This window comes from Anabas testudineus, chromosome 4 (genome assembly GCF_900324465.2).
Source record: "Anabas testudineus chromosome 4, fAnaTes1.2, whole genome shotgun sequence".
Taxonomy (NCBI): Eukaryota; Metazoa; Chordata; class Actinopteri; order Anabantiformes; family Anabantidae; genus Anabas; species Anabas testudineus.
This window is the reverse complement of record NC_046613.1, coordinates 23,560,370-23,578,318: the sequence shown is the minus strand read 5'-3', so window position 1 is coordinate 23,578,318 and position 17,949 is coordinate 23,560,370. Positions and strand designations below refer to the sequence as shown.

At 40.1% G+C, this 17,949-nt stretch overlaps 1 protein-coding gene across 2 annotated transcripts in view; it reads left to right on the top strand.

The window, feature by feature from the left end:
• Positions 1 to 3,122, top strand: part of si:ch211-191a24.3 (tensin-3) — a 37,823-nt gene extending 34,701 nt beyond the window's left edge. For both annotated transcript variants that reach the window (XM_026344987.1, XM_026344986.1), the window contains exons 22-27: positions 466 to 543; positions 783 to 860; positions 970 to 1,138; positions 1,239 to 1,307; positions 1,795 to 1,824; positions 2,156 to 3,122. In XM_026344987.1, coding sequence (XP_026200772.1) covers positions 466 to 543; positions 783 to 860; positions 970 to 1,138; positions 1,239 to 1,307; positions 1,795 to 1,824; positions 2,156 to 2,297 — 566 coding nt within the window. In that variant the 3' untranslated portion in view covers positions 2,298 to 3,122. The remainder of the gene's footprint in view (positions 1 to 465; positions 544 to 782; positions 861 to 969; positions 1,139 to 1,238; positions 1,308 to 1,794; positions 1,825 to 2,155) is intronic.
• The last annotated feature ends 14,827 nt before the right edge of the window (positions 3,123 to 17,949 follow it).

Sequence of the window (17,949 nt, the reverse complement as noted above, 5' to 3'; positions counted from 1 at the left end):
GAAGTAAAATTTAGAAAATCCTATTTGTGCAATAGTTGGTATCTAATTATGGTCATTATTTCCAGGAAACTTGTAGAAAAGTGCAACGTACAAGCAGAAAATTCACGAGAAAGAAAACTAATGACTAAATAGTAAAGTTCTTTGCCCTTGGTATAATAAAGCTCAACACTTTTAAACTGAGCTGACATTCTAAAGTGCCGTCTTCAGCACAAAGTCAGTGCAATAAGCATTTTACTTCCTCAATTTGATCTGATAATAGTCCACCAGGGTGGACCCGCTGAGGTTATGGAGCAGCAGTAGACCTGGTTTTTAAAGTTTTGTCTGCCACCCTCTGGTGGTCGATACAACAAGGTGCAGCTCGATCTATTATTTCCCACATTATCCACTAAATGAGATCTGTTTCTTCTGGTTTCTGTGTTTGATTGTGAACTAGTGATTATTGTTTTATTTTGATTTGCCTCACAGGAAGCCTCACAGCTCTGGTGTGTCAGCACTCCATCACCCCTCTGGCTCTGCCCTGTAAACTCATCCTACCTGACAGAGGTGAGATCAACATGCCCATGCTTCCTAAGGCACCAAACAGCTGGGTTGTGCAACGTGTTTAGATTATTTAGCCTTCTTCTAAAAAGTTTAGGAGATTTCCAACTTTTACAAACAACACTGTTTGCATGACTGGTGCAAACACTGACATTTAAATAATTTAACTCAACAGTGCATATGTACAGTTTTGTAAACTGTAAACTCTGACTCTGTGTGTGTGTGTGTGTGTGTGTTTATTGCAGACCCGGTGGAGGAGCTGAATGACTCACCTGCACAAACAGCAACAAATTCAGCAGCTGAACTCCTCAAGCAGGGAGCAGGTACACAGACCTTCCACTAATCTCTGTACCAGTTTGACTAGTGTTCGCTGATTATTAAACTGACTCTATTTTGTTATTTCAATGTGTGTATCTTTGTGTCACTGTGTAGCGTGTAATGTGTGGTACCTGGGCTCTGTGGAGCTGGAGTCGTTGACGGGACACCAGGCGGTTCAGAAGGCCACCACACTGACGCTCTCCATGGACCCTCCGCCGGCCTCGACCGTCGTCCACTTCAAAGTTTCAGCGCAGGGAATTACGCTGACGGACAACCAGAGGAAGTGAGCGTTCACACACCTGCAGACCAAACACACACAAACACACGTTCAGGTGTGATCACACAGGAACCCATATGTTCACACAGTCTTTCTGTCTCTGCAGGTTGTTCTTCCGGAGACACTACGCTGTCAACACCGTCATATTCTGTTCTCTGGATCCACAGGGCAGGAAGTGAGTATCTGCTGAATTAGTCTTATTTACATTTATCTGTCAGTTTGATACATGAAGAATTAAAATCCACATAATGAATGTTGTAATCAATATATAGTGGTTATATATATTTATACAGTAAAAAAAACGTGTATTTGTCATCCACTGATTTTCCTTCATTATTATGAATCACTAATATCATATTATAATATAATATCAATGATTAATCACAAAGTACCACAAAATCTCCAGTAAGAAGTGATAATGCACAATATATTTCACAGTATATAAAATGAATGTTAGACCATAATTGCAATATTATATATTATTTAATACATCCTACTCTTTTTAAGACCATATTCAGTCATCAGAGAAGGTTTAGTACAAAACAATTTAATATCAAGAGATTTTACTGTTATTTTGTATGAATACATATTTAATGTAAGATTAATTTTAATTTTAATTTATGTTATATAAAATGTGATAACTTCCGTATTTCATTAAACAGGTGGACGAGAGACAGCGTCTCTACTGCAAAGTAAGTTTTTATTGTCTTCTATCATCAGTACTTTTTCTGTGTAGTAGTGCATTGTGTTCACTTTTCTTATTTAAGTACAGAAAAAATTAAGCTTTACTCGTTTATTTAAATAAAATTCAAAATGTGCTCCAAGGTTTCAAGGAGAAATTAAATATATTAGAACAACAGTGGCAGAAAGAAGAAGCAATATGTGGTTTGAACTGATTTAGGTGACGTTTCTCTGCAGTTAAAAGTGAAAACACTCCAAACATCATTATCATCAGTTATGTCCACTAATCTGCAGGAGTTTTGTGATAATCTGAAAATCTTTCTCCCTCGTTCTTTCTCGTAGGATCTTTGGGTTTGTAGCCAGGAAAGCACAGAGTGAGACTGAAAATATGTGCCACCTGTTTGCTGAGCACGATCCAGAACAGCCAGCGAGTGCAATCGTCAACTTTGTCTCAAAGGTCATGATTGGCTCAAACAAAAAGTAAAGAGACAGAGAGACTGGAGAATCAGGACTGGTCACATCCACTTCTCCAACATTAAAAAACTACTTTAACTCGTCAAAGCCAAAACGTGAATCCACACACTCCTGCAGAGGAAGGAATGACTGTGCTGCAGGACGCCGCCAGCAGAGGGATCCAAGACTGAACCTTTAACTGTTAGTCAGCAAGAGGCGGCGAATGCTTCCAGCTTTTTACTGCAAGACGTGCATAGAATCAGACATTATAGGTGATGTACTATGAAATTCCGATGTTGTAATGTCTTGAGTACTTTATCTGACCTGTATCTTTAAAATGTACCATTCTCACTGACTCTACTTGTTGCAGTGAGTCACAGCAGTCCAAAAAAAAACAAAAAAAAAAACAGATTTATTCTGATCAAACCTGGAGAAGATCATATATCCTGTACATAAACATGTGTAATTATCAGTTTTCTTCTTTGTAAACTAGGTTGGAACATGAGTTTTATATAAAGCACAGGCCCACTGACTACAGCACACTGTCACAAAGTCAATAATGTGATCACCATGAACTTAATTTAGATGGATTTATTGTGTTTATATATTGCTCAAAGTATTTATCCATTTTCTGCAGATGTGTAAAAGTCGTCTTATTCCTAAATATACTTGTTCTATATTTTTGTATATTAACACATACTGTACATTAGGATTAAAGTCAGTGTACCTCAGAATTTATACAATTTTGTCACGTGATGTAATAACAACATATTCTGCCCATGTGTACTTGTATTACTAACATAGTTGTGAATATGTTCCTTTGCCAATAACCTCAATACAGATTAATGTACAGTCATAGTGTCATTCATTCAGTCCCGTGTGTAATTCTGAGGCTTTTTCTTTTATGGAGTTGATGGAGCAGCCAAACAGTTTCAGTTTTATGATGACAGGTTAAAGATATGTCTGAGTTTTCTACCTTCACCTCTGTACAGGAGGGAGGTGGTTTATGAGTTCACACTGAGTTAAATTAAGTTTATTTTCTACGACGTCAGTGAAAACATCTCACAGGAAAGCGTGAGGTTTGTTTGAACCTGTATTCGTAGCTTTTCATCATCATTACTTGCCGTTCTTTTTAGCTCGGTTTGGTCTCAAACTGCTCTTTAAATCTTCCTGTTAAGATGCTAATGCTCCACTTTCTTCGCCAGATGAAGATCAGCAGCTGATCTTCTCTAACACAAATAAATTAATGTTTCTTCATGGTCCCCTAGTTCTCGCAACAGATTATATGTGTCACTACATCCATTGGCCATACTGCTGCTGGAGGTTCTGCAGCCAAGACACAGAATACACCCTGGACAAACCACCAGTCTATCACCAGGCTGAAACACAGATACAAATATTCACACTCACATTCACACCAACAAGCAATTAAGAGTCACCATGTAACCCAACCTGTCTTTGGACTGTGGGAGGAAACCGGAGTACCTGCTGGGAGGGAGCGGGGACGTGCAAACTCTACTAAAGAGCCTGAACAGGACAGGAGCAGCTGCACGGGGCAGAGGAACAGTTCAGTAGAACGAAGAAACATTTGAATCTAAAGCAGAGATCTGTCAAATGAAAGACCACAAAGTTCTGTTGACGTAGTTGTGTTTGAATTGTACAGACGGACAAGGTCACCACGTCTTTCAGTACAGCTGAAGTGTAGATCTCCAACTATACGTCAAGTTGTTCATTTGTTAACTTCCTGGTGGCGACATATTTCTAGTTCTTAATGGGTTAACGAGGTTTCTTGCACCCAAATACTAAGTATTATTTCTAGGGGCCTCTTTCATTTATGCGTTTCTCAATTGAATGTTTGTGTTGTTTTATTAGTTCTCCTCTGGACTTCTTGACTGTTATTTGAAATTATTGTTTATAGGACATATTGTGCAACACAGTTATGTTTAAATTTAAAATTTCAGTGCTTTGAACAGCACAAATCAAATTAAAGTATATATTGTACAACTCAGGCAAATAAAACCATGACTAAATAAGCACAAAACTGAGAAAATATAATGTTTTATAGTTTAAGCTAAGAAGTCCCATTTAAAATTAAAAGTGTAGTTTGCAATTTTGCCAATAGATGGCAGTAATCAGCCATCACATTTCACAAACAGAAAATAGGGACGAGTTGTGCACTTACTAGAATCTGCAAAACTTCAAGATACTTGACAAATGCTGAAACTTTTCTCCCCCTCTTTGCTTGATTGATATGATTACACTGGTTTTAAAACAAGAAGCCGCTGCAGATTAATCAGAGCAGGTCCCCACATGCAGGAAGAACCACCCTGCTGAATAAACTTGACAGTTTCACAGTGTGTCGAAGGAAAAAGAAAGAAAAAGGTGGTTTTCACCAGGTGCCTCATAGCTGCACAGAACAGTCTGTCTCTGCCCTCTGTGTCTTGGTTTTAGAGGCCAGATCATCAGATACTGGTTTTGAATGAGGTTCTATTCAAGGTCCTGGTCTCTGTGGAGAGAGCTGAGGAACTGGAAGTGGGACAGAGACGTGGGGGCACATCACTGTCCTGCAGTCCTGCCTACCCTGGAGACAGCATGGAGGGTGATGGTGGGTCTGTCTGCATGGGGGGTAGGGGTGATGGAGGTGGTGGGGGGTGGTCGGTGGTGGATGACCTCACCATTACGGGAAACTTTCCCACAGCCTGCACACAAAGAAGGCCGTCAGAAGGTAAAAAGGATGAGAAAGAATAGAAATTTAACAGTGTGTAAAAAAGGAGGCAAAGTGTGGAAAGAGGCAGTTTGAGAGGGGGAGTCATCGTCTCTTTTCAGGGTCGACAGCAGCTCTACCTCAGTCTGAGAAAGACTCCGCTCACAGTAGCTGCCCTTGGTTTGGCTCCTGTCATCTTTCAGCTGAGTCACCTGCCGCCATTTTGTCCCCTAGCTGGACCTCGGCTTGCACTTCCTGCTGCACTTCCTGTCGAGCGGCCCACCAGCACCTGGTGGCCCAGAGGTTTTCACAGCCGCCACTGCTGCTGCTAGACGACATCACATTCCTGGCATTGCTCCCTTCGAATGGTGTTTGGAAATCCAAATGCCGGCTTCCGTTTGGGAATGCCTCCCTCACAGAGTCCCTCTCAGCCTCTGATCCCCGGCCTCCTCTCACTTTATTTGAGTTAGCTATTTAAAGCCCATGCTAAGTGTGCTGCTGCTCTGGCTGCACAGGGGGGCAAACACACACTCCATCTCACACACTATAACCCACAAATAATCCCTCTCCTATTTTTAATTTGGTGGGCTGAAGTGAAACAGCCTGCAGGAGTGACTGCGACGGGCAGACTGATTTGACGCTTTGTTATTGCACCAAATGTGGCCACAGTTCAGAGCAACATGTAACGGAGCCTTTTCATACCGTGGTAACAACATTTACCCACTATATGTAAAGACACTGTGCATTTCTTCCATTACTGTAACTTAAATCCAACAGTATTCTAATCACTTGTTAAGGACTTTATACCATGAATATACCACATGTGATTCGACATAATGGAAATAAGTTAAGAATCATTTTGTGTTTGATGAATTTTTTTTGCAGCAATGTAAACTGATGTTCTCCTACAGTTATTTAACAGTGTCTCAGACATTTCACTGATCCTTACTGGTAACTAACTCCCCTACACTTCACACTATCCTGCACACAAAGCAATAGTATTGGCAGGAAATCAGTGTTGGTAAGAAGTTAGTTTTAAATTTATGTGTTGGACTGTTTGACAATTCTAAAGGCAGTGCAACCTGAAGACTCAGCTGAAATATGTTTCTGACTACCCCCACCCACCCACTCACACACACATTTTGCACGCCAATCAAGATTTTGTGCTACGTGCTCTCGGGCACATGCTGAGAAAGCAGTGCCTTTATGGCCAGTGTCTTCGTCGAATTGTCTCTGGTATAACTGACAGAAACACACTGTTTCACACACACATACAAAAGGTCTGGGTACTTGGGTATCAGCATCAGTCTTAATGAACCTGTCTCCAGGGGGCGGGGCTGGAGTAATGTCCCACACAAAGAGCTCCCGCTGGGCCACCGAGCCAACCAGAGGCCAACAGATTAACTTGCATTACATCAGCATCCCCACAATACACCTAATGAGGGACGGATTATGTGTGTGTGTGTGTGTGTGTGTGTGTGTGTGTGTGTGTGTGTGTGTGTGTGTGTGTGTGTGTGTGTGTTGGCTCTCATTGCATCACTAATTAAATACCATGACTCACGTTTGCCAGTTCAGCTGAAGTGTATTAACATTTTCCGTCATTAAATCTTCACTAATCAATATTTTATATCAAAACTGAATTGAGAGACTGTGAAAGTTTCACCAACTCAGCATTTTCCCGCAGCATGTTATCGTTTTTCAGCTCATTGTTTTGGTTTTACAGCCACGTCCTGTCACTCATATCAGTGGTGTTCCCATCAGCAGGCAGCTGTTAGCAGTGAAATATATAGTGATATTAAAGACTAGCTGGTGGAGAAAGTGGAGAATTTAGCAGCTCACAGGTCCAGTTTCAAATCATTAAACGTCAAATCAAGCAACAAAAACTAATTTGTCTTCTGGTGCTTTACAAACTGTACGACACACAGCATCGTCTGACCTTCAAAATCAAATAAGAAAACTCTCCACCCAAATTAGAATTACTGCCTTGTGGCAGTAATCAAGATTATAATCTAATCAGTTCATCCATGAGTCCAAGGACATTAGGTCCCAGTGACCTTTGACCTTTAAAATCTAATCTTAATGTTATTTTGAGCTATAATTAATTGGCTTGTGCAATGGAAATTCCATTGAAGAAAGTTTTTTTTAACAATATGACAAAAGTAGGGTCCCAGTGACCTTGACTTTTCACCTTGTTTTACCAAATTTGAATAAATTGCCTCCAGGTGCTCCTATAATATCGTGTTCACATGAAAGGGGGTGGGCAGACGTGAGGTAACAGTGACCTTTGACCAACAGAATCCAAGTGGATGTCTGAGTCGAATTCATGAGAGTGGCAACAGAAAACATAATGTTAAAAGTACAAAGGCATAAAAAAAAACCTTTAACGGAAACTAGAATTACCACATTGTGGTCAAACCTCAACCTTTGACCTTGGACCATCATAATGTAATCAGTTCATCCTTGAGTTCTGGAGGATGGTTCACCTGATACCACTTTCACAAGAATGAGTGTACAGAAAAAAGCAAGATTTGAAGAAGACAAACAACTTCCAGGTGTCGGCAACGGACAGAACAGGAGCGACAACTTACTGTCGACCATGAGTGAGAACTGTACAGGAAATATTCATCATTTCATAAGAAAAGTCTTTAAACTAGGACACAGAGGGCGAGAGCAGATGAACACACTGATCAATGTTATGTTTCTTTACTTGTGTTAATAGTTGAACATGTTCATCCACTGCCCAGTCTTCCTGGTTAATTGATTTCACAGTTATTAATATAATACAGTTATTTTAACTTTCTGCCTTAACTCAGCTCTAAATAAACAAGTTTAGATCATTTGTCAACTCGCTGCTTGAGTTTATTGCTACGTTAGAAGTGTTGCTACGTTCCCAAAAGACAAGGATAAAGTCAACTGATGGACAGAAACAAGACCAGAGTTAAACAGCAATTTTCCTTTATCTTACATGATTCACATGGTGCTGTTTCAGTTTAGCTTCGTCTCTTTGTGCCATTTCCTTCCTCCCTCTCTTTTTTAGACTTATCTCTGGTTCACATTTGAACTATATTTTTTCCCCATCATAACTTTGAGCTCCATTCATTCTCATTCTTACTTTTATTTCCTGTCTTTTATTTGGCCTCTTCTGGGCACTATAAAAACTTTGACAGAATGTGGGAACAAAGTAGTCACTGTGCGTTTGTCTTCCACAGAAAAAGACGCTGCCTGTCCCGTTTGGCCATCTGCATCTGTCTATCTCTTATTTCTGATTCAGTATTTCTACCTTCTGGGTTTTTGGATGCTTCAACACAGATTTCGCTCCGTCTCCCATCAAGAAATCAAACCTAACGATGAAAAGGCGGCTTGGACAGAAAGACTCAAAGTTCAATCTCAGTTATATTTGTAAGCTGTGTAAACTGAACGATCACACATTTCATTACCGAGATTGGAACATGGGATTAAATGAACAGCACTAGGCTGGTTTAAATCTTAACAGAGTGAGAGTCCAGTCAGTTCACATTATTGACAAGTTGTCCATGCACACGTGTGTGTCTATGTGTGCTAGGGCTGAAACATCATACATGTCTCCCTTAGGCAATATCATTTAAAAAAAACACTTAATGAATTTCCATTGTTATGCAGATGATACCCAGCTATATGTATCCATGAAACCAGATGAGGTAAATCATTTAGTCAAACTTGTGTAAAAGACATAAATGGTGTCCTTTATTTTGTTTTTTACATTTTAGGAAAAGGTTTAGAAAAAGGTTATTGAATTTTGACCTAACAACCTCAGAGATATGATATATAAACAGTCAGTCTAGATGGTACAACATAGCTCTGACCTCAAGTACTATTGTAGAACCCTTCACCTCTCAGATAAACAAAATCACTAGCCTTTTTCCACTTGAGGAATATGACTAAAATAAGAAGCATCCCATCTAAAACTGGTGTTGAAAAACTAGTCCATGCATTTGTTATTTCTTCTTCTGGACTATTGTATTTCATTATTAATAGTTTGTCCCAATAACTCCCCAAATGCTTCCAGTTAATCCAAAATGCTGCAGCCAGAGTTCTGAGAATTAACAAGAGAGATCATATTTCTCCTACGTTAGCTTCTCTCCATTAGCTCCCTGTAAAATCCAGAATACAGTTTCAAACATTTCTCCTCATATAAAGCACTTAATAATTAAGCTCCATCATATCTTAAAAACCTCATAGTTCCACATTATCTTAGCAAAATTCTTGACTGTCAAACTTTTGTACTTGTGGTTCCTAGAGTTTCCGGATGTCGAATGGGAGGCAGACCCTTTAGCTATCAAGCTCCTCTCCTGTGGAACCAGCTCCCAGTTCAGTTTCGGGAGGCAGACACCCTGTCTACTTTAAGACCACTCTTAAACTTTTATTTTTGATCATTCTGACTCGGGTGACTCTGAACCACCTTTATCTTATGCTGCTATAGATTGCTGATCCATTCATATACCACTGTTACTCTCATTAACCTTATGCCTCTTCCTCTCTGTACCTTTCTGCAGGTATCCCCAGCCTCAGAACTTTATGTTCCAGGTACTGGCCTTACCACCCTGCCCAGTGTTTTCTTTTTCCACGTTCCCCTTACCCCAACTGGTCTAAGCAGCTGGCTGCTCACCCTGAGCCTGGTTCTTCTGGAGGTTTCTTGTGTTAAAGCGAGTCTTTCCTCCCTCTCGCAGTCAACTAGTGTTTGCTCTAGGGAGATTTGTTGTCTGAAAGGTCATAACTTACATTGTAAAGTGCCTTAGATTACTTTATTGTGATTTGGCTCTATATAAATAAACTGAATTGAACTGAATTGAATTACTGAACTAGTTTATTGGAAAATGAAATAGAACAAAAAACAAACAACATCTGAATGGAGGAAAAGAGGGTGAGAGCGTGAGATACAACGAGAAGGGCAGACAGAAATAGAACAGGGTTGTTTGGGATGGCTGCACAATGGCCACCAGTGTGGAGAGTTTCCAGTATTGGCACTTGTTGCCCCACATCTCTCCTGTCACAAGCCTCAAATTTAACTAGGGGTTGTATGGGGTAACCTCAAATGCCTTCACAATGCTCATCTCGCTCAAAAATCATGAAAGATTATTCGTGGGTGCAGATATGTTCTCAGTTAGTGTGAGAAAGGCTGTGATCACACTGCCATTTTCTTCCAAGTTATGGTGTAGAAAAACAAAACTATCATCCTGACTGCATGACTGTAGCTAATTATGTTGCACTCAGATGAACTAAACAGTTGTATGAGTTGATCTTCTATCTACTGACATGTGTCTTGTTATACAAGAGAATTACTCTTGTGAGGATGAGCTGAGACTGCAGGTCCCACACTTGTGCAGTCAAATTTATTATGTTTGTCCTGACGTAACCATGAAAGAAAATAAAGCATGAGTGCTATTAAGTTTAGCATGATTTGTGTCTTTAGATTCCCCCTTAAATCTTCTCCAAAATCCAAATTATCGAGTGACTGCATTACAAGTCAATCCACATGACTTGGGTTGTACAGAGGCAGGATGAATGGGGGATTGTAAACAAATTTAGGATAACTCAGTTTAATTTAAGAAACCCCATCAGAAAGTCTTCTGAACTAAAGAAATCTCCTTTAGATTTCCCTAATTTAATTTATCCATCCAATAACATTGCCTTGTGAAATAGGCCTTAGGCAAGATTCAGATCAAAGAAAACAAACTAGAGGCGAGTGTATCCTTATTCAGCTGTTGAGCATAGCAGCATGTTCCTAAAATGGCCAATTTGTCTAACAGTCTTGTACGAGTCTACACGATTGCACCTCATCTCATTCTTACCTCTAATGAAAAGGTAATTCTTGTATTTTACCTGGAACAGCTAATTGTGTCAGTCAGGACTGATGAAATCTCATGGTCGTCTTACTTTTCTCATTACTGAACAGAGGTGGGTATTTAGGCTGAGCCCAGCGGTGTCAACTGTCAGCAGCTCTGTCTCCGTGCTGCCTGCCTGGCCCTCCTCCTCCAGACTCCCTGACTATGTGTGCTATGATGTCATGCTGCAGCAGGGGTGTGTTTGGGGGTGTGTTGGGGGTGGAAGGCACAGGGGCAGGATAACAATGATGACTGAACCCTTGACCTTCTGGTCGTGACCTTCTAGCACGGCGTCACCAGCTGAGTGAAGCCTCTTTGCAACAGCGGGGGCAGAACCCTCACGTGGCGGCTAGCCTGCTGTTAGCATTAGCCTGGGCTAATGATCTGGGGTTGTGACCTCGAGGCCAGAAGGTCAGGAGAAGACCCTGAGCTAACACCTCCTTTTCTGAGTGCACCAGTATCTGTATACAACACTCAGTCAGCTGCATTTCTGCATAGAAAAGACAAACGGAAAAGGAATAACATGGGTAACTTGACGCACATTCACACACTTCAGTTCATACACTTATTCAGAGACAAATACAGGAATGAATGCTTGTACACACAATCCCATCCAGGTAGAGTTACCTCTAACATAAACATCTACACCCTAAGAAAGCAACACACCCTCTTGGGGACACATTCCTGTATCCTGATAAGGGTCTTGTGTGGCTGGGACACATCGGCTGAGATTGGGCTAATTCAGCACCTGGGAACCCCGCCGTTCTTTTTCTCCACCCCTGTCTAACTCCCTCTTTGGGAACAAACCCAGCCTTGTACAACTCACAACAATGTCAGTGACACTCTACACTGCCCCATTGCCACTAATTGTTAGCTCACAATGCTTCCTGATATTGTGTTCAACAATGCCCACTCTGAATAGAGAGTCTAACCTACTTGTATTGTCGCTAATTGGTTTCTTGAGAGGAGTAGAAAATGGGGAGACAAAGGGAGAGAGGAGATGTTGGTAATGGACTGCAGTTTCATTGAAGTCGCCAGTAAATAGAGTTCACAAAGGGCTTTGTGGGGTCGAGGGCCGAGGGTCGGAGGTGAAAAAGAAGAGGTGCACCTGCACTCTCCACAGGCCGACAATGAGCTTATTCAGCTGCTCTGCCCAGCAGGATGACAGAGGACAGAGGCAGTGGCTGTCCCACAGCTCGGTAGAGACAACCAGACACACAGAGAGAGTTACTGGGAAACAGAGGCTGCCCTGTATCTTTACATCTTAAAGAGGTGTAACTATAAATGTATTGTTCTGTGCAATAAATGTTTAAATGTCATTGTCAAGCCAACATTCAGACTTCACTAATGAAAGAGAAGAGAGGGGAGGGGAGGGGAGGGGAGGGGAGAGGACAAGAAAAAAGGTGAGCAAAAGGTGAACACAGAGGTACAACTAGACTTACTGCAGTGTGGTTTACGCCTACTTAAACCAGTCAAGTTGCTGATTACACGCATGCCAATCCAGATCTGTATTCTAAGCAGTTCAACGCAGAGTCGTGGCTGTTTGTGCACAATATGATGAAATTTGCATTTCTGATATACATGAGGCATGAGGTCACAGTAACCTTGACCTTTACCACCAAAATCTAATCAGTTCATCATCAACACTCACTTTCCTAAAAGTGAAAAGTCAAATGACCAAAGGTCAGTTACCTCGTGTTCATTCAGTTCTTGTTGTGAATGTGATGTCTCAGAAACGTAGAGGGAATTAACTTTGGCACAAATAGTAACTTGGTGTCGAGGATGAACTGATTAGACTTTGGTGGTCAAAGGTCAAAGGTGAAGGTCTCTGTGACCTCACATATGTTACATTCTTGTCAGTTTCATATCTCTATAACTCCTGGAAGATCACAGGATGACCTTTTGACAGCATTTGAGACCTTAATGTAAATTACAAAATCCGCTGTAAAGACGGATCAACTTAACAGGAATATGCCACAAATTAGAAGAGAGTAAAACAGAATCCAGAAAGGATGGAAAAGGAGTAGAAGGGAAAAAAGAAAAAGAAGAGGAGAGAAGGTTTGAAGAAAGGAAACAAGCAGAAGACAAATTAGCAAAATTCGAACAATGGAAAAAGGGAAGAAAATTAGAAGTATGAGAAAAATCTGAAAGCAATAAAATTGGAAACAAGAGAAGCAAGAAAAGATATTTAACTTCAGACTGAGGTTAGGAAACTCAGTAAGAGGAAAGACAAATTAATTACTTCAACACAGATGTGTGCTGGGATTGTGAGAAACTAAACTGAGTTAAAGGTGAACTAGTACATGTTGTAGGAGGGAACTTTTACAGTGGCTCTCTTCAAGTGCACTTGGTCCATGGTCATGGTTGTTATTCTGAAGCTTTACAACCACGTCTTTACACTTGAATCATAATAATATAAGCTCCTGTTATATACATAGATACATTGCTTAAGAGTTGCTTTCATTCCTTTCATTCCTACTATATCAAACAACATAAACATACAGTACATACAGTACTACAAAAACTCACTAACACATACCAGAGTCACATAAATTGTAATTACAACAATTCAACACAGCTGGTGGCTCAAACTTCACCCTTCCTATTTAGTGTTGGTATCATGAGAAAGATAGCATTACTTCCATTTGAGTTGTTGTCCAAAGTACTGTAATTATAGAATTAAATGTCAACTTTGCAGCTCTACACAACTTGTTTGTTTGCCACTACTACGGGATGCAAAGGTGGTGGCACAGGCAATAATAAAAACAATTAATACAATAATACATCAAGAATATGATAAAGGAATAATAAGGTTTTGGTGCAAAAACCAACATGGTTATGTTCAGACAAAGATCATGGTTTTGGTTAAAACAAGTGCAAGTGTTAGTTAAGTCATACTTACAACAGTGACTGTCCTGCATTAAAAGTATGATGTTTAGCCAACCCACCTCCTCTCTGCATGGACTTAATTTCTCTATAACTTCACCTGTTTTCTATTTTGTTCTTGCCATAATTTGGACTGCCGCTAGAGGGCTTTATGACATGAACATAAACATGTCATTTGTTTGACTGTCTGCTGTTCTTCGAAAGACAGTCAAGTGTTTATTACATAGTAACCCATTCTATCAGTTCCTACATGAACACCAAGTACGCCAATTCCTGCCATAAAGTACTGAATAAATCAGCCTCAAACTCAGATACTCTTGAGCTTCTAGTACATCTGCAGTTGGCCTGAATGGCTTCTTAGTCTCTGAGCACGAGCCAAGATTCTTCCTCTTTGGGCTCCAGGAGTATATCACATCTTTCCTGTCATGAGACTCACATCCAAGCAAAGTCATGAGTCATTAAGTCTTATTTTGATTCTGTCATGTCTGAAGGCGTCAAAGTTGTGACTTGAGGCAGATGCAGAAGGTTTTTGCCAGTACCTAAAAAACTCAAGCTAATAAACCTTGCCACACCCAGTTCAACACAGTCCAGTTTGTACCTTCTAAGGGCACAGAGCTTAAAACTGGTTTCAAAAGTGTTCTTAGTGTATTTAAAAAGTTCCTTGTCTATTAGTGATTACACACTAACACACAGCAACGTGTATCATGCACCGATTGTCTGCTGAATATCGTTAATATCTTCTTTTTTTCCACCACATCTTTGTGCCACTAGTGTTCTCTCTTGTTTTCTTAGTCCATTTTTGGTATGATCTCTTACTCCCTGGCCTAGTTTTAACTTTAAGGAATCTGAACTAGCTATTTAGAAACAACAGATAACTCTTCCTCTGTCTTATTCCTTAAATTACACAGGCAAAAACACCTATAAACATGCATCCAGAGAAGACAAACACACCAAGACATACTCCTCTGTGCTTTATATACTGCCATGAAGTGCCAAGGCCATGTTTTTGTTTCCGTTGTATATGTAACAGCACAAATGCAGCCGCTGCTGACGAGGAGTTCAGGCGCTGAAGACATTTGCAGAATGTAAAGCGTGCAGTATCGCATGGTTACACTCACTGATTGGAGTGGGTACAGTATGTGTTACAGAGTGTGTGATATAACTATTTCCACATGTGTATTTGACAGTGTGGATGCATGTGTATGTGCAAAAAAACAATCACACTGGGAAAATTAAATTGTATTAACATCATTTAGGTTATGAGCTTCTCTACGTCCTCTTTAAAACATTTACATGTCAGGACTATGGAGATACTGCACAGTTTTCTCAATTCAAGTTCAATTCAAGTTTATTTATGTACTATAGTTCCAAATGATAACAGAATTATCTGAAGACCCTTCACAAAATAAGAAATGAACCTTATAAACTACATGTTCCTGATCTTGAAAACATTCCCATAAAGCTCACTCTAAAGAGTAAATGGAAAAATGTTAATTTGATAACCTTGTGCGAGGCAGAGCCTGATTACACAGCCTTTTAAAATCCTGTCTTGACGATAATGCACCACATTGAAACTGTTCTCATCAAAACAAGACCTGCATGTAATTTCTTCAAAAGCTTAAAATGATCTAAGTTTCCTTATTCCTAACAATCAACATCTTGTGGTCATGTGAATGATTAAATCCTCTAACAGTAACAAACGTCGACTATAATGTTGTTGGAGGATGAAAATAGCACTGACACTGTGCTGGTGTGAGTAAAGACAAAGAGATTCAATGTGATTCAGGGTGTGAGAAGGATCACAGTAACAGACCCACGAGTCTGAAGACTTACCAAACATTAGATCCCCGTTGGTTTTGCAACTCTGGAAAGTTAACACAATGCCAGTGATTGTAAAGTGCACTAAGAAGTAACCTACCAGGAATGTGCACATACTTGACTGGTGCCATCATTGTGGGGTGCAAAAGTTCCAGTTTCATGTTTTGTGATAGGTAACTACGTGTTAGGGTTAAAATCCTCTGTTTTCCATGCAGCAATAATGTTAGTTTAAATACAGCTTTAATGTATACTGCAGTTTTAATCATTTCTCTTGGGCCATGCACCAGTGTCATCTTGATGCACTACATATAACATATAAAGGATACACCATGTACTGTCATCCATATTCAAAGTTTGTTGACTGTTGAGAAAATCAAGAATTTTATTAAACATTAGAGTTGAATAAATATTTCCAAATAAAAATTGTAGTGTAACATAATGCAACTTTTGAATTGCAAAGCTAAGATTTAAGGTGCAACCGAAAATGTCATTGAAACTTGTTCAGGAAGTGAGTGAGAGTGGAAAAATAAGGTTCAACACACAATCAAGTTTCTCTTTCATGCTGTTAGCCATACTGACAATGGCCTTGGCTAAAGCAAACCCTAATGTTCAAGATCAAGTGTCAAAGCAAAACAGTACGTCAGCAGGCTGGATTTATTTTGGTTTTAGACAATAGAAAGAGGAGACAGGGACAGGTATCGTGCTGTACGTGCCTAGCTACGGTAGAAATACCCTACTGTTCTACTTTATCATGTGTTCCCTGATTTGGTATAGTCATACGTGCAGTTACCACCTCTATGTCCAGTGTGCATTATGGGTCTATGTATGTGACACAATTAATTTCTACTGTATTCTTTGTTGATAAATGTGAGACCAGTTTCCTACCAACAAGCAGAAATGAAATCTCTAACCCCAGCCAAGTAGATTTAGTTTCGTAAATGCAACCAGATGTTAAGGCAGATCATAAAACATTCATATTAGTCAGATTTGGAATAGTGATATGGTTTGTTTTGTAAGGCAAACTACCCACTTTGAGTTCTTGGATAAATCTTATGTTGAAGATCAATTTCTGGATATTCATATGGCAGCAGTATACTATAGCAGGAGCTATAAAATCTGGCATTTCAGATTGTTCATAAGCTGCACCAGTACTGGACTGATAGAGAGAGACAGTAGAAGAAATAAGTGCAGCAATAGATATAGAAGCAGGAGAAGGCAGAAAAAAGGCAGATGGGAAAGAAGGGGGATGGGGGAAGGGAGTACAGAGAGCAATATAGGGGAATGGGTGAGGGGTATGTTAGGGTTTGTAAGACAGTCAATGCATGAGATAGTGAAAAAGTGAGTGAGTGGGGAAAAGAGAGAGAGGGAGGGAGAGGGAGAGAGGGAGGTTTTGGTCCTTTTTAAATAGCCTATGTGGAACACCAAATCCCCTCAGCAGCACAAATCAGCTGACTGGCTGCCACTTGCCAAGGAGGAGGTGGGGGTGGTGGGAAGGACAGGGCTTATAACTCTCTCCACTGACACATTCGCCATGAAGAGACGAGAGCGAGCTTTATCCATGTTGGCCCTGGAGAACTCTATCATGTCTAAACATAGAGCTCCGGGTGCACTGGGGGAAGATGAAGGAAACTGGCATGGAAAGACTGATAAACCTCAATACTTCTGAATGAATAACAGAAGGATCAAAAACAGTTTTGGTGTTAGTACAGAAATTTGGAAATTTACTGTAGCATGGTATCAGAAATGACCCTACAATGCCTAGACATAGTTTAAGGTAGGAAGTCCAATGGCCTGAACTTATCTACTCATCCATTCATCTTTTGTAGCTCCTTTTCAGGCTATGCAATGAAGGGATCCCAAGACTTCCTGAAGCTAGAGGCTAGGTAGTACAGGTCATTCTTCCAACATCTGGATCTTTCCAAAAAAACCTGCAGCCTTCTATGAGGGCCACCATTAATGTGTGAATCAAAATACTTTCTATTAACATGTGTCCAACTTTGTCTACAGGCAAAAGTTCTATAGGCAGAAATTAAAATTATGCAATGAATTGTTTAGTTGGGGATAAAAACGACTTTTGGACAAACACACTGAAAATTTAGTGTGTGGCTGTAGAAGAAAACGGATGGAAAAATAATAAATAGAGATGAAGAAAGAAGTTCAAATATCCAGATCTCCTTTCAGTGCAAAGAAGGATCCATTCCACCGTGACTTTATGTTTTTATGCCTCTACACATTCTTAGCTTGACTTACTGTTCAAAACCATATCACCAGAAAACCATGAGGGCATTTCTTCAAATTTGGCATAAACCTCCACTTGGAATTGAGGATGAACTGATTAGATGTTAGTGGTCCCACGTGATATTATGTATGCCCGGAAAAGAAAATTTTATAACATCAGACACAATAATCTACTT